Here is a 27,393-nt window from a genome sequence, read left to right as displayed (position 1 = left end):
ATTGGCCACACGTCACAACAGCCGCACGCATCCTCCCGATACCTCGTTAGATCACGCTAACTAGAACACTTCGCTATAATCGCACTTCCATCGACTGGGCAAACACCGATTAATCTCACCTAACATTCAGATTGACTCGAAGTCACCGTTCAATCGGCTTACACAATTGTATATAAATGTTAGGAATTACGACACGAGTGTCGAATTTGAATATGAATAGTTAGGCGCCATGTAGACAGGTACATGAAAAAACCGGTCCCGAAATGATAATAGTAGACAAATGTCCCGAGACACACAATGAGCGACCTCCAATTTCACTTTTGAGAGACGCTAATTTATTTATTCACGTGCACGTCGAGCATCCGTCATTTAAATGACAAATTGCTAATGATGAAGTAAGATACTGAATAAAGCGGTGAATTACCTGCCATGTTTTATCTAACTTTAAAACAGTTGTTTTTACCTTATGAAAATCAATTCACACTATTGTCTTCGGTTAACGCGATAGTTATTCGTGAAATAAAACTATTGAAACGGATTATATCGCGTATATTGAATTCTTACTACATCCCGACGTTTCGAACCCTTTACAGCGTTCAGTCACCCGTTGACCACGAACGCTGTAAGGGTTCGGAACGTCGGGATGTAGTATGAATTCAATATACGAGATATAATCCGTTTCAATAGTTTTATTTCATGAATTCTTATCTAAGTAAGTACCTAACTTGTAATCAGGCATAGGTACTTAAGACATTGGATGGCACGAATAAACTATTCCCAACGTGTGCAACTATCGGTACAGTCACCTGCAATAATATGTTACACAAAGGCTGCAAAAATATCTGATATGATCTTATTTGTAGAGCCAAAGGAGCGTCGTGTCACATATTTTTGCGCTGAATCTGGAAAATTCGACTATAAGAGATTCGAAACTTAATTATTTCTGTTTTCAATCCAGTCCGTGCTTTTATAGGATTCTATTAATATCAGTTCTATTAATATAAGTTAATATCAGCCTAACTAAAGTAGTATATTATTATGCAGGTGTTTATTTATAGTACCTTAACCTTTTCATTCGTTTATGAGTTTGTGCCACATTTAGGCACTACGTTGTAATAATTTAGCTACCCGAACCTAGCCAATACATAGCTTGTTGTGTACAGTCGACGTCAAAGATATGTTTACACTTTTGCACCTTACTCCTTTGTAATAAGGCGAAAAATGTAAACATATATTTGACGTCGACTGCACCTAGGATACTGCAGTGACATCTCGGTCGTTAACTAAGTGGATGACATAATTTACGGCGTACTCATGCAACATTTTCACACATAGTCTGGGCGACCATGCCCTGTTTCACACTAAGAGTCATATTTTATTTTATTTAACTTAACAAAATTCACAACGACCAGCGAAGTCATAATAAAATTATATAACATAGTCGATCGTCATTAAAACCGCAATGCGATACCTAAATAAGGTAAGCATGTATGTTTATTATTCATATACTCCAAAAACGATTTATTAGTCTCAATAGTCAAAGAACATGATTTCGAATGATATAAAAATAGCCCCCGTGACGATAAAACTGGAAGGGTCGTGGTTTCGCAGGTAGGTTGGGGGCTATTATTTAAATTAATTGGACATAAAACGACGAGTGCCGAACACGAGAGCGTGTCGCCTGCGCCCGCGCTGTCGCCACGGCCACGGCGCTGGACTCTGATCGTTTATCAAAACAATGCGAGAACATTGGAGAGCTAAACTTTTGTGTTCACTAGAATAAACCTTTAGACGGCCTGTCTAGCCTAGATATAGTTAGTCACTACCAACTATATCACACTGACTATATGACACTGTCTATGAAACCGATGGTCCCGGGTTCAAAAGGCATTTATTTATTTGTGCGATGAGCACGGATTATACTTATAAATCCTTAAATACTTAAACACCCGCCACAATACAAGCCTTATTTAGCTTAGTGTTGTGTAATAAAAAAGAAACTTAATTTTGAGTTATTAAAACCGACGGAATTTCGACCAAAAATCTATCAGTTCAGTCTATCACTTCTTAAAGCAATATTCTGTTCTGACTGAAAAAGTTCTGTTACAAATTTACAATAAATAACGGTAAACATTCAGACCATGGCATCTATAACGGTAAGCCTAAATTCAACAATATTTATTTGGCAAAAAGGAACTGTAGGCAGATTTATGTTACTTATAATAATATTTGTTTCTTCTCAATACTAAGATTCAGTGTTTCACATTGACCCAATTGTTATTTACCTACAATTGCATAACTAATTCGACTATGTGGCTTACCACAGATCGGAATAGTAACAATGGACAGTAAAATTACAAGTGGTTATTGTCTCATGTCATGTCAAGTGTAATTTAAAGGATTAGCCGGGGAGTGTCGCGGCCGGCCGCTAGATCGTTATCGGACGTCGCCGTGTGCCACAATGCCATCTTTTGTGTTGCGACACGATAATTTATTGCCATCAAACACTGCTTACAAACTCACCCAGATAACTCTCAAATTTAATTCGATGCCCTGCAAGCGAGTTTGAACCTTAACTGCTGCGAAATTCCGCGCTCGGAGCAAAAAGTCGACCCGTTTGGGTGGAATCTCTTCCCATCTGTTTAGACAATGCCGATACATTCCATTAGAGAAACATTGTTGAGATATGATAGAGGGGTTCGGATTAATAATTGTAATCCTTGATTGAGAATGAAAACAAATGGTAGGTAAATATTCCTTAATGCATTTCATGAGTAATAGTTTGATACATTAGTTACTTATCTCAAGGTGTCCTCGTTATAATATTGTAAACTATCATTCTAATATTTACAAGTAGGTAACTGTCTATTAACATCTATTCAATTATTTATCGTCTTGGCGGAGGCATTACCGTAGCCGCACCAGATTGATAGTCAAAGATAAAATAAATAAATTAAGTACGCACATACTAAATTAAATACATAAGTCTTACATAGTGACTGCAGTACCTACCCACCTTTTTTAAACTCTTGCACTAAGTATTCAAGAATGTAGGTATGTAGGTAATAGATTTGTGGTAAGTTAATTACACGCTCAAGCTGACCTTATATGGGCCAACTAATGTGTATGTGGTTTGTGAAAAATGCTAAGTCAAATACATAATATATATATATATAGGTATCTCGGAAGATTGCAAGTTTAGTGAGACTGAGAAATGACTTATACATATTAGTTAATATGAAATAAATAATGCAGCTTATCTTAAAAAGACAAATTGGTATATGACAGGGTACGCTTTTATCAGCCAACCAGCTCTAAATACGGAAGCTCGACTTTCCCGCGACATTTAATAACAATAAGTGCACAATGAAACAAAATCACGACCGCGAGCGTGTGCCTTATCGGAGGCACGAAGTCGATCGCTCATAGTCAAAATAATGACGCGAACGCACCGAGCGCCGCGCAAAAACAATTACACACATTAGTTTATTAATCGCGGCTGTCGCCCGCATTGTTCTCCTCCGGACAATCGTTTCTAGACCAAATAACGACGGCTTCCACTAAACATCGAAGTAATAACGAGAAAAAACTAAGGCCAGTGTCACGTTACTGAGCTGTCGCCGGCGACAATCTCAAGGCGATTCGGTTCAAAACGGTGACCGATTTGACATTTCTTTATATCGTCCCGCCGAGACGACAATCGGATATTTTAATTACAACCTAAGGCATTAACAATTTGTAACAGGAGCCTTGTATTTATGGTGACCTTTTCAATACATGCAATTAAATTTTCAGGTAGGAACGCGAGTCGTTTAAAGAGAAAAGTACCGATTAACATTCCTGACCTGGTAAGTCGTGAACAGAAGCATTTCATAAATAACGTCGGGCAGTTTCATAAACATGTGTTAGCGGCTATTGGTTTTGGGTATGTAAATGAGTTCTATAACTAGAGAAGAGAACATTACGAGAAACAACCGCTGGTGATGGATAGATTGTTCTGACTGTATTTACAAATACGACGTTGTTTTCTGTCGTCATTGGATAGAAATGTATTATTCGTCTCTTACTAAACCTCGGGTAAATGCGAGATGCAACATGAGACGTGAGGTGTATGTATTGTGTAGTGTTTCTAACCGCGGCCAAGACGTCGTGGTCGAATGCCATTCCATATTGCCAACACACCCATAAAGAAAACCAATTATATGCTCATGAGGCCATGTTAACAACAATGAAAATTCAATGTAAACATGCTTATGTAATTGTTTTTATTTGGTTATGCAGTTTGATTAAATGCCTATGGTTTCAACAAACTCATGGAATATAAATAAATGACATTTAATGTTGGACTAAAAGCAAATGTCCACATCACGAATAGAAGTGTTCGTCATTTGTAAATATGTCATGTAATTGTATATGCCACGTTTATGATCCATCAAATTCGGATTTATAGCTTTGAACACTGACCAAATTATACCCACTTAGACAAGAGTTATTTATTTATTTAAACGTTATTGCACATAAAATTAATGCCATAAGGCATTCTCTACCAGTCAACTACTGGGCCAAAAAGAGACGGTTGAGGGAGAGTTATTGAAAATTAAACAATTTGTATTGAATTCGTAATGAAACTAGACCCAGTTCTTATACAGGGTGGCCAAAAAATAAGTACATTCCCTTTGCCAGGGAGGTTTTGGGATTATACTGAGCAACTTTTACTATGGGACCAACCCCGAAATCGCTAAAAAAATTTGGCTGTTCCATACATTTTTGCCGGTATTTTTTTTTTCGCGATTTCGGGGTTGGTCCCATAGTAAAAGTTGCTCAGTATATTCCCAAAATCTCCCTGGCAACGGGAATGCACTTATTTCTTGGCCGCGGTGTATAGTTCCGAGTCATGTGATACAGAAAGCACTATCTTCTCGATGAAATCTTCTAAGTACCTACAAAAAAGTTGTAATAAATTAATGCAATATGAATTTAGCCACTTCATTCGATCTCAACATCGAGCACGCCACGAACATCAAAGACTGAGAAAAAGGAACAATTCATTATCATCCGAGAACCGGTATCCAGTGTTTAGATAACGTAAGTAGAGATGGGTAGTGAGTAAATACTCACGGATAAATACCGAGTAAATACTCAGTATTTACTCAATTTACCCGTATTTACTCGTTTATACCCAAATTGGTGGGTATAAACTATTTAGAGTGCTGAAAGGGGCATATAAATTTGAAATATAGGTATATTTTGTAAGCCGCTACTGGATTACGTACTCAAAATTGTAAGAAATGTATTTTTAAGAGGGGCACTCCATACATGTAACTAATTGTCACAAAAAAAAATCTCAGAAACCACCAACATTTTGCACATCATTAAATGGGTCTTTAAAAATAACTGGAATGTTTCTAAGAACATTTTTGGATAAATTGAATATTTTTGGAAAAAAACCCTTTCGAAAGGCCAAAATAATGTTTCCCTCTCTATAACTTTAGAACCAAAGTTCAGAAAAAATATGAAAACATATCGGGAGATTAGCCGCATAATAGAGTACAAAAAGCAATATTTTGAACATCATCGGTTGAGCCATTTTTGAGTTTTCTTTAAAAAACCCTTAATTAAAGGTCGTAAGTGCCGCGTAAACACGCACTTTTGCGCGACATGCACTTATCTAGAACATCGGTAGAATTTAAGTACTCATATTTTTAAAGTAAATACCTTCTTATTTAAAACATAATTGTTAACAAAATTTTCCTCTCACTAATAATTACCTTTTTTTCCTAAATTAAGCGTCCTCTATGCTTTTTATTTTATAGATATTGTTAATACACGTTAGCACTCTTCAACAAAAGACAATTTTGTTCTTTAATCTCACTTTTTGAATATTTTATAAGCAATCGTTTTTACCCACCTAAATGAGTAAATACGGGTATTTATCGGGTGCTTTGAGTAAATACCGAGTAAATACTCAGTATTTACTCACCCCTACCCATCTCTAAACGTAAGGCAATGAGCAGTCTAGGTTTTCCTTGAACCTGGCCGCCTCCGAAGGTCCGCCAGTCATTACTCGGATAAATTTACACGCCGCGTAAGTGCTGGATACATTTAGCATTTGCTGAGAGATTTAGACATTGTAACGGTGCATAGATATAAGGAATCACTGCCATTTTGTATGTAATGTCAACTAAATGAAACGAATTAGGGTAAAAATAGAACCATAAAGCGTACAAAAAATATCAGTCTTATGGTCCTTTTTAATTGGAAGTAAACTAAGTACACTAAGTAAACACGCATTTTCCAAGTGATGTAAAGTATGGATGGATTTACGGAAAGTCGACGTAAGAGTAAAACAACTACTACCTACATAATAATAAGTATTTAGAAGCAAATTGAAGAAAAGATGAAACGTTTCCGATTAAAGTGCTCAGACTGTGGAAAACCAATTTTCAATTTACTGTGTGACATTATGAAAGTAGATGCACAGACAATTTTGCAACATATAATATATTATGTGCTTCGAAACTATTTAGTATATTCTAAGTTTCTATGAGAAAGTATCAATTCTATGAATGTACATTTTCATAGCGCTAAAGCAATGAAGTAGCGATTTAAGCGGTTTAAATGTTTACTAGCCGTTTACGACTAGGCACTTCTGGCCTACGCGAATGCTGCATGGTCTAGTTAGGACAGACATAGGCTACGCGTTAGCTACAAATATCTGTCTGACTTATCTCGTATCGTATATGTGGTACCATATTATCTAAATAAAGAAAATTGAGCCGAAATTGATCTTTAAAAACATCGTCCACGCCATTCTTATGGTTCCTAAACAGTTGTTAGTTGGCTAAAGATAACATACAATAATAATATACACTTTAAAAATTGTGAGAGAAACGAAACATATGGTTCAAAATTGATGGTCATATCAAAGTAAACAATTGAATCATGCCGGCGCCCACATCTCGTTCAACAAACGCCAAAACGCACATCTTTGTCTTTACAACGATAAAAATCGTATAAAGGGTATATTTGAATGTTATGATGGTTATTTTATATTTATTTTCCATCTCGTAAAACCAAGTGTCACCATAATGCATTGACTGAGTCATTGACAAGGTGCTTTTTGTACATTTTTGTGTTTGACCCGTCTTTGAACTTCGAGAAGTGAAGAAGCGAAGACGCGCGGGATCGCTGTAGGATGAGACCAAATGTCATATTCATCCTGATCCCTCGCTTTTAAAGAGAAGTCTCCCTCGAGCTTGAAATATACATACCTTTGTAACTAGTTCTGTTGAGAGTCTTTATTGCTCTTTAGACAAACGATGAGGTTAATTTAATAAGTTTGGCAATCAGATGTCTTTTTCTGGCTAGGCCTTAAATATCTCTGAATGAAAACTTGTTTTAGATTTCTGATTGGTGTAAGTTACTATTCTACTTTCAATCAATGCTTTAAAATACCAGTGAAAAGCCAAATCCATGGCCACGACGCATCGACGGTTAATCACCGCACAGGCAGCATTCATTCGCACATCCTCGCGAATTGACTGCAAGCAAACTTACACAAGAATGCACTTTATGCACCAAGGTCTCAATCTGCAATTTTTATACGCTAACGAACGAGCAATATTCACAACGGAGATTAATTTCCAAGGTGGCAGTTATTTATGATCCGCCATTGTCTTTCATGTGACGTATGCAAGCGGCCCGATATTGTCACCCGATCGAATTACACACGTTCTTTTATAAATGGTAAACGTACGGCGATGAGGAATGGTACTGATAGCCGATGATGACTTTATCGTCTTGGGAATCGTGTGTTTCTCACTCATCAATTTGAAGGAGAGATGGAGTATTATTAGCCGTGGCACCTTCGGTTGTTCGGTGGCGGGCGCGCCGCGGTTGCGCCACGAGGCCGCGAGAAACTCCTGCGATCTTCTTGTGTTTCAGCGACCGCAACCGCCCGGGCAGCCTCAGTCATCGACCTCCCGTCTATCGCCATACATATACACAAAATGACACGTTTATAGGCGTTGAATCGACCCTTAAAATAGTCCTATAAAGCAGATGTTAAGCGATCATAAAATCGTCGAAGCACTTTGCGGAATGGTCGCATTTGAATTCTTGAGCATTCGGTCCGTTGGGACGGGAAACAAAGTTCGAGATACAGTCGATTGAAACTTTAAAGAATAAAGTGCATGTATTAAATACAAAATTGCTAATAAACTCTGTGATTAATGACTCGTCATGACAAAACAGCACGTTTTCGTTCGCAGCGAGCGTCGGACCGGTATCCGGACGGCCATCCACGTCACTCAAAAGACAATTATTAGTGCTAAGATTTATAGAAAAACGCTAACCGATACCGCGTTTCAGATAAGATATGCATAAATCCAGCACCTAGTGATGTTACGAGCGTTGCGGCATTTTAAACAGTAATATTTGAAAGTTAAGTATGCGTATCTTTGGAGGGCTGTCACGTCGTTACAAAGGTCTGTCGGGCAGAACGCCGCTGGGTGGAGCTAATAAACTATTTGAGTAGAGGCCACGTGTTGACACTGTCGTTTCACACCTGAACAATGCTTCTCGTTTGCATTAATGTAAATTAGGTTAGCCCGCCGCCCGACGCCGCGCCTACATTCAATTAGACGTACCCTAAACTAGCCCATATGTGCACTGTGAGCGTAACTAATTACATACATACTAAACTTTTACACGTGTAAAGAGGTACGGCAAAGTTCCTATTTCATTGATTGTGTGAGCAACCGTTGAATCGGTTGATATGTCGTAAGCCGCCGCGCCTATAAAAGATATCAACGAGCCCAATCTAATAACAATAAAAAAGGACTTTCAGTTAATACTTAAACTCGTATAGCATCGTTTTGATAATTATGTAGATACGCACATGTTTACTGCCTTATTTTTTGCCCATTAAAATGTATGTACACATAAAGCTTATTTATAAAATCGCTGGAGATATAAACGAAAGTGAGACCGCAATAAGTGAAATTAAAACAGTAAAAACAATAGCATGTTCGAGGTCGAATATAGCTCGGGGCTGCGAGCGGTGTCAAAGACTGCGCGGTGTTCTTCGTCCGTCAGCGCCCGTCGCGTAAACAACGCCGGGCGCGCACCGACTCGACGATTTGCGTTTTTACGGGAATCCGCGCCCGCCATTTCCTACCTTGTTTCTAGAAGCTCACGTGATGAGATACTGACACGCACTTGGCGTTACAATCTATCATAGTTTCACTATTCACACGCGTGTGAAACATCTGTCCTTACTCTATCGTAAGAATTTTATCTGGCCAAGATCTCCAACGCGAAATAGATGACGGGATTAATAAAGTTAAGCTCTCCAAACATTTAAAGCAGATAAGCACACTTCCGCGACAAAAGCCAAAAACGCAGCAAAAACGGAAATCCATCTACCCGCAAACGTTTCCGAACGTCACAAATCACACCACCGTCGTAAATACTAAACGATAGGTCGCCAAAATTCAAGATCTATAACAAAAAAAGATCTAAGAGATGTTGGGAATGATTTTTTTATAGTGCACGCGGGAGTCGCACGCGCGGCTCGATTGTGGCTGTGTGGTCCTCGCTAGCCACTTTGTAAATAGCGCGGTTTACCTTTTTCAACTTTTGTGTTTTGTTACCTTTTGTGCTGTTGTAGGACCAATATTACCATAGCTATTTAGGCCCGTCGGATATATAAATACGCCATTTATCATGACAACTGACGCGCGCGAACGTCACCGGGCCCCGATGGGGTGTAGATGTGATGGTTAGCCCTGATAAATCGTAGCGATTTACCTTTGCATTGTGTATCCTCGTATGAATAACAGGCTATGAAATGATACTACCTACTTACTTACTCATTGTGTCAAATATGAGCGCACGGGTTAACATTCAACTATCACAATGGATTATTAGGAATATTATACGAGGGTTATGATAATTTATAAAGAATTGTGGGATTTCTTTACGTCATAATGATTACCATGGATTACATTTTTATTTCTCGACACTAAACTAGATGAGAAATCGCCGTAACAACAGAAGAAGCTGCCGAATTTATAGTTACCACAATATTTATACAATGCAGACATTGTAAACCCGTCTGTCTTGATTTTAGCAGTTAACGTAAAATTGATTTATTCATACAACATGTGATGCGGAGCCAACGCATGCAATATTCTTACAAAAACTGCCATCCCGGAATGTGGCCGTCATCGGAGTCAAAACATCAATTGTAGCGCTATAAATTCACTCAAACCGCAGGCTCTTTCACAATATTTGTATCGGGCCTATTACGGGGCGACAAAAAGGTCCGAAAGGGCGGTCGCTGAATGAAGGGAAGGCAAATAAATATAAATAAAGGTGAGGGGTGCGGGGAGGGGCACGGCGTCCCGCGGCGCTTGCGCCGGCGCGAGCGGCCTGCGCGGCCTCAGAATATCTTCCTATGGAATACCCGAATACCATAAAGTGGTACAATCGGATTTTTATAAGACTGTCAATGTGCCAGAGATGCTCAAGAGATAAAATAGAATAATACGACAAGTTAAATTCGGTAATTCGCAGTTTTAAAAGCGAAGTAGACGAGCAGAGACTTAGCATTCATAAAATACTCATGTGGTAAATAAATGCGTCGTGAAATCTTAAGCGTTTAATAAACAGACCATTCAATAGAAAAAGAAACCGCACGTCGCACTTTATAAAATATGTATTTAAACCGTAGTAACTGACAACATACATTGCCAATGAAATTTATAGTGCAACCTTTAACGAAGTTCGGACAAAATAGTTTCATATAAGGGCTAAGTGGCCGTAAAAATCGGGCAGAACCGTACTCGCCGTGTCGATTGGCACTTAAATCTTGCACCCAATAAAAGTGCACCTCGCACCGACGTAGCCCGTAATTGGTCCTGTTGCACACGATTATGCGACCGATCGCCGTGGACGTGGACATACTTTTACGGGTCTCATTGGTCCCGTTTAATGATGTGTGACAACCCGAGCGGGGAACAATGAACGAGTAATTGGATTTTGACTGGGTAGAAAATTTGCATTTACAATATTTTTCTACACGGTTGATGCGGTTGTACGGTGGGTAGGTACCTAGTTACCTACAGGCTTAACGATTTGCAAAATGCTGTAAGTACTTAAACAATTAAAGAGTTGCTGGCCCCATACATTAAAAACTAAATACATGTACTTATTGATTTAGATAGCTTGTGATATCGTTTAGCTCGCCTCCTATACCCATTTTAGTACCATTTACGGCATTTACTTACCTTTCTCAGGAAATCCTACAATCAGGACAGTTACTAAGGACTAAGAATTTTTTTAAGGGCTCGCCGGGCCATCTAAATTTTCTCCCTTAGGTTTTCATAGATTAAACTAAAACTTATTGAGAACTATCGCAATTTTGATATTTTATCAATTATGATTATTTACGATAGCTATAAAATAAAAACCGGCCAAGTGCGAGTCAGGCTCGCGTTTCTAGAGTTCCGTACATAAGTCCGACTCACGCTTGACTGCACATTTCTAATAGGTTTTCCTGTCATCTACAGAACTATTACTATTCCGTGCATTTTTTTTTTTCAAAATTTTAGACCCACTAGTTTCGGTGATAAAGGGGAGGGAATGGTAATTTTTTGGCTGTTGTCTTAAATAAGTAACTTCGAACCTATGTATTTTAAAATTATACAAAAAACATGTTCATCTTTGGGTCACAAATTTACATATGTGTACCAAATTTCAACTTAATTGGTCCAGTAGTTTCCGAGAAAATAGGCTGTGACAGACGGACAGACAGACAGACGCACGAGTGATCCTATAAGGGTTCCGTTTTTTCCTTTTTAGGTACGGAACCCTAAAAATGACGACAGACTTGCTTTGGTTATATTGCTTGTTATCCGTGTTTATCCACATCAAACAAAGTCCGTACGCCATTCGAAATATAATAAACGCTGAAACGCCTTATCATAAATATCATAATCCATTCAACGACTTTACATTTACATATCCTATTAGTAGTAAACGTTACGCGCCAGTATTTACACGTACTTCAAAAGCAGAAGCGATAGATCATGTTGCGAAAGTAAGGAAGAGAATGCGCGTACCGTAGCTATAAATTATAAATAGCCATCAATAACCGAAATTGAGAACACTTTGAAACGCATAAACACCGCGTTATTTAGTATCGGGAAATACGATTCCATGAATAGATCGCAAATTGAATTTCCAGGTACACCAAGATATTTATTATTGATTCGACCTGGAGGGCATTCCCATTAAATCATTATTTAATCTTGTCAACTTTCCTCAAAAGAACATTAGTGAAGGCAAATATTTTTTTGTGTTCATGTTTTGCAGGAAAAATAACGTCAAAAAGGTTTATTTACCTAATGATTTTAAATTTCAAATAATAGGTAGATACAGTCGACGTCAAAGATATGTTTACACTTTTTGCCTTATTACAAAGGAGTAAGGTGAACGTCTTGGGGTCGTCCCATTCGTTTCTCGTCAAGTTCTTAAATTTGTCCTATTCTGCTTTCGTCACTCATTCTACATTGAAAGCCACCGACGATTGTGACGAATGTAGAAGGAGTGACGAAAGCAGAATAGGACTAATTTAAGAACTTGACGAAAAACGAATGGGACGACCCAAGACGATACCAAAAGTGTAAACATATTTGTAACGTCGACTGTACATACTCTTTTTCCTAAGGCTTGGTATGCTTTTGACATACAAAGACTAATACATACACATACAAAATTGCGCTACCAAATAACGAATTAATTTCATTTTAATATTATCTATTGCATTACAATTACAATGCTTTCGCCTTCGTACTCGATAAGTTAAAGCCAAATCGCAAAACAACTTCAGGTACATTAGAAGGCAAGCATAAATTCAACGACATAGGAATAATTTTTGTGTGATCAAAAAACACGAACTGTAACCACAGAAGAAATAATAGTACTACCGTACAGAAAGGACACTTCCTACAAACCCGAAGTTTGACAGCGATTCAGGGTCGAATCATGCTATCCCTTTCTAATATATAGCACTATCCCTTTCGGCCATTCAGGGTTGTCAAAATTCAAGTGATTATCTTATCTGTGGTCGTACACGCATAAGGAAGTCAAGTGGTGCCAACCCTAATAATTGCTCGGAGCAATGCTGAGCCGAACGGAGCCGAGTTCGACCGAAGTCAGGAGTGTCTCCCCACTGCTGTAACTGAGATTTGTAAACGAGTAAATTTGTTCTTCCGTGGCCCGTGCCTCTCGCATTGACTGAGTTTGACAGATAAGGTGGAGATAAGCGCAACAGCTGAAGCACATCAAATATTTGCATGTATAATTAAAACAGACAAGCGACTCTCGCAAACAACGCTTTTTGCGGCGGTGTAGTTTGAACGTTATCAACATTTTGTTAGGCTGCCATTACGTATTGTAAAACTGCCTATTTACATTAACTTATACTTGAAAGGAGGTGGAATTCCATTTACTCTTTAGCGGTTACATTAATAAGTATGTACCTGTAGAACCTCTTACATTAAAACGTAAAGTCACTCCGAAATGCTGAAAATGAAACTTTATGAAAATTACTTACAACTTCAGAATCTGCAAAGTGATTACTTTTCTAAGAGTTCTCGTAAAGCATTAGGTAATTTGATAAACTAAAGATACCCAACCTATAAACCTATCACAACACACCTACATCGTATTATTCCCTATGCTAACGCTAGAGGCATTTGTGCTAAAAAAATTTTTATCTTATACCTATTCGCTTGTGCAGAACTCGATATTACTTAGAGAGTTTTTTGTGTACTTTTGGATTATCCATGTGTGAGTACCATTACCAAAATTAGCAATTATACGCGAAACTTTTAAAACTTATTAAGTAAATGTCTTAGCGGACTATGCCATTAATGAGGACGCCGCAGACTTCGCACATGTTTACGTTACTGTTGAGATGCAAATCGTTAATTTATCGCCACCTTCGGCAGCAAACTATATAAACCATACCGCAAACACGGCCTGGGTTCAAAGACCTATCACTGAACTGTTTGCCGCGTATTTGAACAAGTGTTTCCTTTCAACAATCGTAAAAGGTATTGCACACCTACCGTGCAAGGTGGAATTGTCAATGCGCTTGCGCTAGGAATAAAGTTTTTGTCCAAGTACCTACCTGTTAACAGAAACACCTTAATATACAAAAGGATAAAGCGCAATTGTTGGAAAAATTTAGTTCGGACATTTTCTGCAATATACAAACAAAGTATAACAAAAATAGTGGGAATTTTCTCTAATCAGAACACGATACGAATATGCCATAAAACCAGCACTGCAGCACATAATAAATAATACTAGGTACAGAAGACTCAATCTCTAACAAAACGCGTCTGTTACGATCAGCGCAGATATGGCCGCTAGGTGGCGACAGCGCCACGCGCGGCTTATGGCTTTCCCCAAAATTGGGGTGGAACGGATGTACTTTTAGCTACCTGTAGCAAAGCGACGAAATCGCAGAGTGAGCCACGCCTGGCCGCAGGAGCAATACAAAAAAAATCGCCATTGCTCTTAGCATTGCCACATTAATTACTACGGTGAGGCTGGGTACATTGCTCGCACAACGGGTAATCTACGAAGCCGAATAGTTAAGGAAGACACTACTAGACAAACCGACGATCTGACAAAGGTTGGGGGAATACGTAAAATGAGGACGGCCAGATACCGTATTGTGCATTAGTGGAAATGAAAGCACTATTTATTATTATTGGGGGGTGTTGTGGGCCCTTGAGTGCCACTTCGATCAAGCTCTAATCTATTGTGACGGCCCTTTAAAGTTCACTACTAATGCCCGTTGAATCCAGGAAATTCCAGATTCTTTGGGCCGTAATGCTAACCTCATAGGGTTCCAGTATATGTATGTGAAAGCACTAACGCCACGTCCAGTTTTGTGAAACTTGATCTGACAGGTGACTTGCACTCGCTACTAAGAAATTACGAAAATTGAAGCTTTATTTCCTATAAATAGTAAAAATATTTGCTAGGGACTTTGGTTATATTTATAAATGTAATACCATCATCAATAACAAATTTACTTCAGTTCCAATCAATTCATATAAGTTAGTAAGTTATTTTATTTAATTCATAATATTAATTAATATATGGTTGAATGAAATTTTGCATTAGTGGGCAGGGTCCTTAAGCCCCATTTGCACAAGACAAGACCCTCGCTTAGGTATCGACGGACAATAATTATCCTATAGCTCTTAGTTGAACAATAGCATATAAATAAATATTGAGGGTATTTTGAAAACCTTGTACTCAACTCAAATTTATTTGATGACCTATTGTTCCGTGCAAATGTAGGTGCGTGCAGTTTAGGGAAAGTGTTTACAATTATTTATTTAATGATCTGGTCCCGTTAACATAAAAAATCCAATATAAGTACATACAGTACATACACCTAGCTTAAACCAGTTAAACCTAGTTACCCATTGTCCTATTTTATCCATCATTCGGACAGAGGACGCTTTAAAAACAGGTTTATCCATATAGTTCGTTTTTTTAGCATTAGAAAGAACTCCACAGAAGCAAGCGTGCAGTTTTTATCAGGCTCTTTAATTGTTAATAATTATTGAATTATCTAATGTAGCATGGTCAATACATATAATTTACTTCAAATTATTACCGCTAAAAGTGCCGGATTTGGAACCACAAGCTTACTTCTGCGAAGTTCTTTCCAATGCTAAAAAAAATGGACTATAGAGTTACACCAAGAAAAGTCTGCAACGATTTTGACAGCACACGCAATGCAAGTGTTATTTTAAACGTCACACTTCTATGAACAAGGGGGAGGCCTATGTTCAGCAGTGGACGTCTTATGGCTGAGGTGATGATGATGATGATGACTTCTATGAACTTATGACGTATTAAATAACAACTGCACTGCGTACGCTATCAAAATCGCTGCAGACATTTTTTATTTTACACATGAATACGTCATTTGCTCGCTCTGTATATTATTTCAGTGAGTTATTCGTGATTTCGGGAGCGTAATCCACAACAATTCATAAAGCTATTGGGTGGATTTTTGTTGATTTTAGCGTGACAGATGATGTAGGTACGTACCATTATCTGCCCCGCAGGCATAACTCGCAAATAAAATTTTGCTTGTTAATTATTTGCACTAGATATAAGTTTAACAACTTAATGTATTAACTGTAACTAGGTATATAAATTTAATGTACTACTAAATATTTAATCGATCTTAACATAATGCGTAAACGTGGAGTCACGGGACAGGCTTAGCCTAGTGTGATCCACAAAATTGATATATTATGCAATTGCCTGATTTCAAAAATAAAATTTTACTTTACTCAATTCTGTCACATCTCTGTCGTTAATGTTAGATGATGTTTGAAGTAAGTATAATTATTTCAATAAAAGGTCTAATTGTCGACAGAAGATTCAAAATGTATAACTTCGTATATTTATCTTCACCAATGAAAATGATCGACATACATACTTACATACTTACCTAATGCAATCACGAGTATATGCTATTTATAAAAATATCAGGTGTTCATTACTTTAAATATATCGCTTACATCAGGTGTTTTCATAGAACAATACCCATACTTAATATAAAATTTATTACTCAGAATTTTCTATAAACACATTTATATTTTTCAGGAGTTTTCCAGACCGATCTCGACGCTGACCGCCAATATTATTAAACCATGCGAGTAAAATTTTATCTCCTTTGAAGTGTTTATTTTACTTTATACGCCGGCTACAGATGTTATTTTAGGTGAGGTATCAACAAGTAAGTGTAATGCGTGTTTACTAGCGAATGATCACGGATTACACACTTCACTTAAAAGAAGAGTCTAATCCCGAATGATATTATTACGATATAATCCTAATATAATATGAATATAGAATAAATTGTTAAATAACTACCTGTATTTTATTTAAAGTATGTATTGTCACGTAATATTGAATAATCCTGATATGTGCACCAATACCTGCAACAATATGTTACTCTTCAAAGGCCGCAAAAATATGTGACACGCTCTTATGGCTCTACAAATAAGATCGTGTCAGATATTTTTGCAGCCTTCGTTGTGTAACATATTGCAGACCGGACGACATGTAGAAAGAACTAAGAGGTAAAAGTTCTGCAAAATTGACCTTTTCTTGTCAATAATTTGCAGAAAATAATTATCGTTTTATCACTAATGAAGAGACTAATGACAACAATATATTTACTTAGTTGCCTTTATAAGCGCAGTGCTATAGCGGCTGTTTAAAAGGTCTTTATTGCATTTTACAACGTTGTAAACCAACCGTAGAATTTTAGGATTAATTTCATTATAGTCAATTATTCACAACGATCGAGGCTCGTTCTGTTTTTTGTCCAGCGCTAATAAGCCGAAAAGTATCTAATTTGGTCGGCGGTCTCTTTGCTGCTAACAAATTAAACCACTTTAGCATATCGGTATATTGACTTAATGAAATCTGTATTAACAATCGGTAATTAAGTGCCTTTATAACAGTTTGTTTTGACTTGTTGATTTAATGACATCAATGGGGATTTAAGGAGTATTTTAAAGACGAAAATATTTATAGAAATTAAGAATATGAACTATTTTTTGAATGGGGCTCGCGCGGCGTGGCCCCGGTCGCCCGGTAACGACTGGTCGTGCTATCTGCGCGCGGCAGTAAAAGCTCATTGTAACCCGAGCCTCAAATACGAATTTGAATAATGTTGACCTATCCCGCGACCACCTCCGTCATAAATCACCGAGATATTTATGTCCCGCGCCCCCCACCGCCGCTGCCCGGGCTTATTCGCGTCCGAAGGATATAAAATATTAAATAAAAACATACATAAAAAGGTAAGTAATTCCGATTGGAATCGGAGAGTGCCGAGGTGCGGTTGCGCCTACTTGCCGGCTGCGGTGCTGCGGTCGCGGCGCGGGCGCTGAGCTACGATGCTAGCTTATTTCACAATTGAAAAAGGTAAATATGAGTGTTTTTTGAAATAGTTAAAACATGGACTGTCAGCAAAGGTAAGGTATTATGGATCGCTTTATCCACGTGATAAAACAACTGTCACTTTTTAACTCTGCGGGATAGAAAGAGACGGACACCGTTTTATCACACTGTCACGTAGACAAATACGACCATCGTATCCGTACTAAATAAACTTCTATGCAGATGGTTGTCTTAGTCTTAGCTTGTCTTAGCATAGCGTTATATTATAGGTAAATACATTCGTTGCTCAGATAGCACGTGCAATTATTAAAATAATTACAATAAATGCTCTGCCTGTAGTGTAAGTATATGATCAAATTCAGGCCATGTCTAACGAATCTGAATCGCCGACAAACAACCTACCATATGGATTAAAAAAATAGTTATTTACGATTCAACTGCGGAAAGTAGGAAATTCGCAAGGAGTGGTGATATACATATTAGTTAAGACACGTCCGAAGGGAGTGTTTTCTATCGATACGAGCTGCGAAGTATCTATTAGCACGTGATGGTATCGTACAATGTTTTACAGTAAGTACATATGGCCCATCAAATTTTCGACAGACACGGAAAGTGCTTATTCCCGCACTATTTAGTGCGGGAAAGCAGCACCGTAGGTATGTACCTACTGTAAAATATTTATATTTTCCACGCCGGGTCATTTAGGTTAAAACGATGCCATAGGAACTCGGACTAGTCAGCATCAGGACCTAATCGTTAGTAAATAGTAATGTTTCCCTTACAGTGGAGGCTATATAAATCCAGCTGTCACCAACCCACGAGTTACGCAATCCAACATTCAACGGAAAGAGCATAATGCATTTATCTTCGTAGCATCTGGCATGTAATGTACCGCTTCCCGTGCGCATTAACTTTACTCATACCTATTCCCTCTTATTTATGAGAAATAAATAATACTATTAGACGGAGATACCGATTCCTGATAAAAAGTGAGCCCGAGTTAAATGGGAGGCACAGTGGAAGCAGAAAGAAAGTAATGGAGGCGCATCGAACCGGTTTGGAGATTTTTACGAATGCAAGCCTGGTCGGCTGGCCGGGAGCGGCGCGGCTATGTGCGTTGTGCAGGCACATAACATAACCCACGGTGGATTCGCGCCGCGGCGGCTTGGCCGCTCGCCGCCGCCGCTCGCGCCCCGCACTCACACACCACCAGTCTGTACTCACCGATACACCGATTATTATCTGCACATAACTGGATTCCACGTATGCCTTAGTCCTTTTAAAATATTTGCCGTATAATCTGCATACTGCATTGAAGCAATTATTTGCATGTTACCGTCAAACAATAGTTTCCTCGTCGATCGTTATTTCAAGATTTAGGTTGACTTTGATTGAATTGTACGCTCTCAACAGTTCACAGAGGAAATTGATCGTAGAGGAAAACGTAAACACTAGATCTAATGGATGTAGATTATGACCTAGTAAGTCGCCGATTGAAGTAATTGACATTGCATACTGTAAGCTGAAATAGCTCTGATAAACATGCTTCCAATACCAGATTTCTGCGTAGGCACTTTTGCTAATAACGTTTACTTCTTGCATCTGGAATGAGCACTGGATTGAATACTGATAATGGCTTTAATTAGGCTATATATATATAGTGGGTACAAATGTAATGTAGTGCATAATTGTTTTCCATCGAATTTTCTCGGAAACGTTCGTATTTGTCATGCTACTTCAGGCAACCTCAGTACTTTTTGTACCGAGACTGACTGCAATAGCAAGACACGTTCATACATTTCCATGAAAATACAATGATAAATAATAAAATTATGCACTACAACTGTAGGTAAAGTTATTTGATTATATTCTCGATAGCGGCCTATATGATGTTAGTACCTACTTACGTAGTTATGAGATTTGTATTTTAATATTTTGAATATTAGCTAATTAATGTGTTTTACGATTAGCGAACCGGTCGCGTTTTAATTATATACTTAGTTTTTATATGCTTCTTTAAACTCGTATGTTGCATATTTTACAATATAAGATCCGGCAGATTGTAATGTTCCTGTGTATTGTTTTGAGGATAGTCACATTAAACCAATATATAGGTATGATAGGTTCGTTAGGTTGCTTCAGATGCCCGAAGGGCAAACTGCCCAGAAATAGGCCGCCGACATATACATTAAGTACCTAATATGGTGATAATATAAATGACAAATCAGCTAGGTACATAGTAGGTATTTTGGTATTGTTTCTGATAGGTAGGTAGGAGTATTAAAACAATCACCTGAGTATGTACTTTTGAATATAAATTCCTCCTATCGACAGGATAGGTTGAACAAAGATTAAATATAAATGATTACCTATTTCGGCCTGTGTTCCATCTCCTTGGTATGACATACAGGTGACCTATAGGTTATTTTATATGGTGTATAAGCAGACACATTTTAATAGAAGTGACAGTAGATTTGGAAGCCGATTCCAGTGATATAATAACCAAACATTTCACTAGGAATTGAAGTGGCTAAAATTGTAAAAACTGACAAAATAAAATACAAAAAATATAAAAATAGATAATCAACCATAACACTTTAAGTCCAAATTTCTGTGATAAGAGCTATCTTCATATGAGTCAGAGGTACGAGACGACGTATCAAAGCTTTTGGAGAATGCGAAGACGGAGCAGGAATCCTCTACTGAACATTATACTGAAGAGAGAAGATCGCTCAAGAAATGTATAGGTATATATATATATATATATATATATATATATATACACTACTAACATTGAATAATTTTACGGTTTAGACTCACTTGTTTTTAGTCACTCGCGCGACATGTTTCGGAGAGCCTAGGTCTCCTATCTCAAGCACTAACAGTGCGAGCAGCGTTCACGATGGCCGTGTATCCGAAACATGTCGCGCGAGTGACTTAAAACCAGAGAGTCTAAACCCTAAAATTATTCAATGAGACAGTAAGAGTTACATAAAAATTTAGATATAATATATATATATATATATTATATATATTTATTATTATATAGGCTAGGCTCTCCGAAACATGTCGCGCGAGTGACTAAAAACAAGTGAGTCTAAACCGTAAAATTATTCAATGTTAGTACGAGTATGTCTCACAACAGCTTAAATTCCTACTGTCTCCTTCATATATTGGTACATATATTGTTTACGTCGAAACCATAACACTTCCCTGTTAAGTACCCCCGCAAAAATCACAACATAACCTAGTTCTATTCCGAACTAACATCCTGCGCACTTAACGTGGTCGATCAGATTCCAAACTGACCCAGTTCAGGCAGCAAAGGCCATCGGCGACTGTTTGTATGCGCGATTGTTTGTTTGTCAACGCGAGTGTGTTTACCGACCTATTACAGCGACGTTTCAGATGCTGAAACATTTATATTTTCTGCCAGTCTTTCTAATGGCTCCTCTACACGATGGGCCAACGCCGGTCATTCCAAGGGACGCAGCCATGCGGTAGCAATATCACTTGCTCCCTCTAACGCATAAATGCGTCCCTTGGAGTGGCCGGTGTTGGCCCATCGTGTAGAGGAGCCATAAGGCAACGTTAGAGTTGGACCAAGCTAACTCTCCAAGGTACCCGCAATGATAAATTGTGGCAATGTCATTATTAATGTCAAATTTCTATGATAATATGACGTTTATAATGATACTCTCTCACTTTGGTTTATCAAATCGGTTCAAAGTAGACTTTGATGGACTTTAGGTCCGATAAACAAATAAGAAAGAACATAGACTATCAATATTACCTATTGGCATAAGGCTGCCAAACACCAAGAAATTTGCCTTAATTTCTAAGTATTTTTATGGTCAAACCACAACAGTGGTGTAAGGCCCATCTGACGGCACGCGGACACCGTAGCGTATGGACGCTTGCAGTATCATAACTGTCACATACGCGTTGTCTAGCGGAACAGACAATAACTAGGTAATGACAACATTATTAACAATTTGAACGAAATTAAATAATATTGAAATCTTATAATGATAATTAAGGAATGTGACTAAGTATATTACATAAATATCATTCTTACTCATAATGTCTTTAAATAAAATGGCTGTCCGTATTTACTGAGATTAAACGTTTGCACGCATAAATTAGCGCAAACCAAACAATATATTATTAGCAAAGACTTTATGCAATGTATGTAAATCCTTATTAAAATTCATCACAATGGCCGTTTGTAGACTCTGAAAACATTGCGAATGGCGAAATCAGGCGGCCGCTTTGACGACACGCACGTCAGATTTAAACATATTTGCCGATTACTCACGTAAACTCTATTGTGTATGCTAATAACTGGGCAAATATTATATTTTATAATCAATAAGTGAAAATAAAATAAGTCCATTAGGATATCTTCATTCTACAAGGCACCATGTAGCACCGAACCTATTACTACAATAAGATCACAATAAACACATAGGTACAATAATATCAATGATTGTCATATAAGATGATACAATCACTGATAGAAAAAGCCAATCGAAACTTAAATATGATTTACATCACTGGGGACAAACGAGCTGGCAGCTTCCTTGCTCAGCGAATAAGAGTTGGGATACAGCGAGGAAATGCTGCCAGTATCTTTGGCACTATGTCTATGTCCCAGGGGCCCTCTTTAAATATGGATTTTTATTTTTTTTTAGCTGTTAGTTTTAGTTTTGTAGGTAGGTACATGTATTTAGTTTTAATTTTAGGTTACTTTTTATTGTCAGTTTGATAATGATATTTACTATAATGTAGTAAAGTCTAGGTAAGTGCTCATTTCTCATGTAAGTGAATTACTGTTATCCTTTTAGTTAAATAAATATCTTTTAACCGAAATAATGTATGCAAACAGTCATGTGACTCTTCAAGAAGTTTACTGAACGCTTCGATACAGACTTATATTCGTTTAACCCTCAATATCGCACAGGTGAGTACCTACAGTCAAAGAATTTAATTTCAGTACCATTTCGTACCTTGTCACAGTAACAATCAATATGAAAGTCGCTAGGACCTAGGACTACTCCTCATACTATTGTCATTGTGACAATGTACTTACGAAATGGTATCGGATGTTTAATTCCTTGACCGCTACTCTAGGCGTCACTTTATAATAGGGGTGAACAAGGACGAAGTACCTACAGATAACAAGTACCTAGATTAAAAATAAGTACCAATTATGCAGTAAGTAATAATTTTTATGATGTAGGTTACGTTCAATTACCCACATGGAAATTCTATACATATTTTCTTTTATAGGTTTAACTAGCACTTCTAATTTGAGCTACATCATAAAATTAAAAATTCACCAAGAAAATTAATACCTAATTTATAGCCGCGGTATTTAATAAGTTAAGGTCTAAATAAGTATCTACGAACACTCAATTGCGTTTATCAAATCCTTTTCAGAAAATCGCAACTTAATCGGTCGGACAATTTTGGAAATAATGTGGGAACAATTTGCGTACCTAAAAAAAGTACCTACTAGCTCCATTTCCTCTTAGGTTAAAAGTATCTGAATCAAAAAAACATTATTTTTGCCAGCCCTATCGAGGAGTTTAGGTTAGGTTAGGTTATTCTAATCCACTTGCAATTAGGTACCTACCTATATTAAATAGGTAATCTCTGATATACATTTAAGTACTTTACTTAAATGTATAAGTACCTAATAAGTAGGTATATTTGTATTCTATTCTAATAGAAAAGTATAACTTTTCTGTTAAAACTAAATGCTTCGTTTTTTATACAAAGTCCGCAATTTCCGTGATATAAATTTACGTAATTTAAACATATTAATAAATAAAATATCTATCAAAGAATAATTAAGGTTTTATAACTAAACCAAAGTTAAATGATTACCTACTACCCCAATTAATAATTGTGTCAAAGCATAACAACTTGCTGTAATGAAATGACATAATTCTCTTACCTACCTTCATAATGATTTAGAACGAAAATGTAACAACAGTTCTCTTAAACAGATGGTCAGTTTTGTTTTCAAAAGGTTTTTTTAGTTTTCTGCTACTTATTACGGGTGATGACAAAACATTTTTTTTCGCAGCTTACTGCACTTGTTTTAAGCTATAATAATATAAATAAATAATGCAACAGACTATATCAAATGAAGTACAATAAAGTAACCGTCAACAATAAGCAAGTTTCCCGTTGTCCGTATGTTTTCACAAAACATGGTGAATGACAAGGCACGAGTTTGAAAGCCCTCGACACCAACTTTTATGACTGTCGTATATTTCACCCAACCCGGCATCAAGATTGAAAAGAAATCATCATTCATCGATTAGTCACAGAGTCAAAATATTTGTTGACAAAGCCTGCGTAATTGCAGAGTTACAATCGTAACACTCGCTCCGAAGCTACCGTAACGCCCGCAATTTGTATCCATTGTTCATGTTTACAGCGGGATTGTCTCCGCGTCGCACCGCCGGCCGGCGGCTCCAGCGCCCGCGCGTTCACATGTTTTCAAAACAGACACTTCAGGAAACTCACTCGTTATTTCAGTGACAACTTCCCACTACCAAAACAAGTTTTTCACTTCGGAATGTAAAACAACGCTCTAATCGAAACCACGCATCACCCTAAGCATCGGGATACTTAACTAGCAATAAGATCCGCTCACTAGAAGGTCCGCCAATGGGAATCGACTCACCTGGGTCATGAGGCGATCTGCGCCCGTACCCTCGTCATCCTTGAAATCGATGTCCGGATTATAATTAGGCACTAAGTCTTTGAACTTTTCATCGTCTCTGATGATGCGGCCCTCGGGGGGGCCGCTGGCGCGGCCGTTCTCCTCGCTGATGTTGGGCACGTGCTGACGAAAGACGAGGGGGTAGAGACGGTGCCGCGGCCCCGGGCGGTTGGTGAAGCCTCGGCCCGGGCCGCAGGCGGCCGCCGCGCCCAGCCACAGTAACACCAGAGCCAGCCTCATCTCCTACACATCACGCGCGCTCGCCGCACGACCACCGCGCGCCGCGAACTGAGCGACACTGAGGAGCGCCCGGCCGCTGGCCACCACCGCGGCGGCGGCGCCCGGTCCAGCCCTGCATCCCTTGCGCCGCACGCACCACCGTACCGAGCGATTCGCCAACCGCTGAGATCGCTCGCGCCCGCTACCGCCTCCATATTCCGAACCACCTCATTAGCAATAAAAGTTTTTATTAAGAGGAAAATTGACCCAGACAAACGTAATCCCCATTTTCCTCTATAGCTATTGAATGTTTTTTTTACTTTTTGATACCTATGTATACAAAAGGTAAGCCAGAAATTGTATTATCTAGGTATATTACCTACCTGTGGTTTGGTAGCCGTCTAACTTGGGACTGTGAGTAAAGTAATTTACTAGACTTTTCCTTATAGCCATGAATTATAACCTAGGTAAACCGAATGCCCAAACATAAAAAAAATATTTTTTAAGGATTTTTTTAAAATGGTAACAAACGTTTTCCATATAAACATTCATTATTAAGTTTGACAACAATTTTGACTGTATTCTGTATTCAATAGTAATATGACGCCTTGTAGCAAATTCATTTATGTAGGTATACAGATCGTCGTAGAACAATCGTAGCATGATTGTGTCGTAGACTTATCATATCAGCTTGATAATTATATTTTCTCCACACCAACGGTAAAGGCTCTCATGATTGTTAAAAAACTGATAGCAAAGTTGCATTTTATTCACATGTGAGGCAAAGTAATCAAATGCAAATTTTGAGTTATTTTCTTATAAAAATTGGCTTCTGGTAAAATTGACTTTTACATAATGATTTGGAATGACAAATATTTAATAAGATTCATTTGAATTTCATTTTGTTTGATATCTTACAGTCAATATTTTCTTCGGGTTGGTGTGGTGAAAAATTTTGTGTATCACTCAGGTGCAAATTTTGTTTAACCTTCGTGCTTTGAATCCCTCGCAATGCTCAAGATTCCATTTTTCGAACCACTCGCTAGACTCGTGATTCGATTTTGGAATCTTTCCCCAGCTCGGGTATCAATATTAGCACGAGCGGTTTGACAACAGCTTTGACCCCTTGTAAAACAAATATCGCCAACCCGCCTGCCAAGCGTGGCGATTATGGCATTCACCCCCCATAACAAGGGGGAGGCCTATGTCAGCAGTGGACGTCTTATGGCTGAGATGATGATGATGATGATGATGAAAACAAATATAATATAAGTAAATACGTATTATTATATCTCTTTGTAAAACCTATAACTAATTTTGACCGACGATTTCAAGCAAAAAATAATTCATTTTATTTATGATATTTCTGTAGGTACTTACTTTGACTTTTTTAGCACTATAGGTACTTACGTACGTAGATTAATAAATAGTCTAATAATCATGTCTGTAACCCTTATAAAAAAATCTGAAAGGTTTGGAATTACGCTTCTAAAATTTTCTGTTATTCTTTTTGCGAAAAATTTGTTTTAACTTTACCTACAGACTCCTGTATTAAGGTTGTTTTACCAGTTTCAGTTGTCCACTTAACTGTAGTTTTCGATCTGAGTGAATTACTTACCTAGTAAACACTAAACATTCAAAGACGGTTTCCAATCGTGACATAGGTAAAGAAAGTCAAACACCAACAATTTGCTTCGGTTTTTTCCAAACGTAAGTTTACCTTTTAGTTAGTTAAGGATGACTCACGTTAGACCGGGCCGTGCCCGGGCCGGAGCTTCCGGCGCATCGTTTTCTATGGAAAGCGTCACGTGATCGCCTGTCATGTCGTAGAAAAGTGAGCGCCGGAATCTCCGGCCCGGACACGGCCCGGTCTAACATCATTCTTTATTCTCTAAAATATCGCAGAAAGTTAGATTGTCTAATCTAATTGAGATTTTCTGACCGTCTGGTCACGACGGGTTGTCGGAATCGGATCCATGTGATGAGCAAACCAAACGAGTCATTGTCATGTGAGTGTGGCCGTTGTGAACTATGGACCATTGCCATGAGGTAATGGGGTGATGTCTAACTGTAACTAGGCACTAACACATGTATTAATGTCGCTTTGCTACAGGTAGCTAAAAGTACATCCGTTCGACCCCAATTTTGGGGTTTGCCATAAGCCGCGCGTGGCGCTGTCGCCATCTAGCGGCCATATCTGTGCTGATCGTGACAGACGCGTTTTGTTAGAGAGTGAGTCTTCTGTACCTAGTACTATTATTTATTCTGTGGTAGCAGTTATTTGAGCAATGAGACTATTCACCAAGCAACTTTATCAGCGATGTGCATGCACACAAAAAACATTGATTGTATCTCTTACAGTAATTAATACGTTTCTAGCAAACTTGAATCTGTAGCGATGCGTCACGGGCCGT

The 27,393-nt window shown here is 38.1% G+C and overlaps 1 protein-coding gene across 1 annotated transcript in view; it reads right to left on the bottom strand.

Annotated features, from left to right (window-relative positions):
* LOC134664658 (indian hedgehog protein) overlaps positions 1–25,015 on the bottom strand; it is a 55,750-nt gene extending 30,735 nt beyond the window's left edge. The window contains exon 1 of the mRNA XM_063521401.1: positions 24,722–25,015. Coding sequence (XP_063377471.1) covers positions 24,722–25,000 — 279 coding nt within the window. The 5' untranslated portion in view covers positions 25,001–25,015. The remainder of the gene's footprint in view (positions 1–24,721) is intronic.
* Between the last annotated feature and the right edge of the window lie 2,378 nt (positions 25,016–27,393).

The sequence above is a fragment of the Cydia fagiglandana genome, chromosome 5, assembly GCF_963556715.1.
Source record: "Cydia fagiglandana chromosome 5, ilCydFagi1.1, whole genome shotgun sequence".
Lineage (NCBI taxonomy): Eukaryota > Metazoa > Arthropoda > Insecta > Lepidoptera > Tortricidae > Cydia > Cydia fagiglandana.
This window is presented reverse-complemented; position numbering and strand designations above follow the sequence as displayed.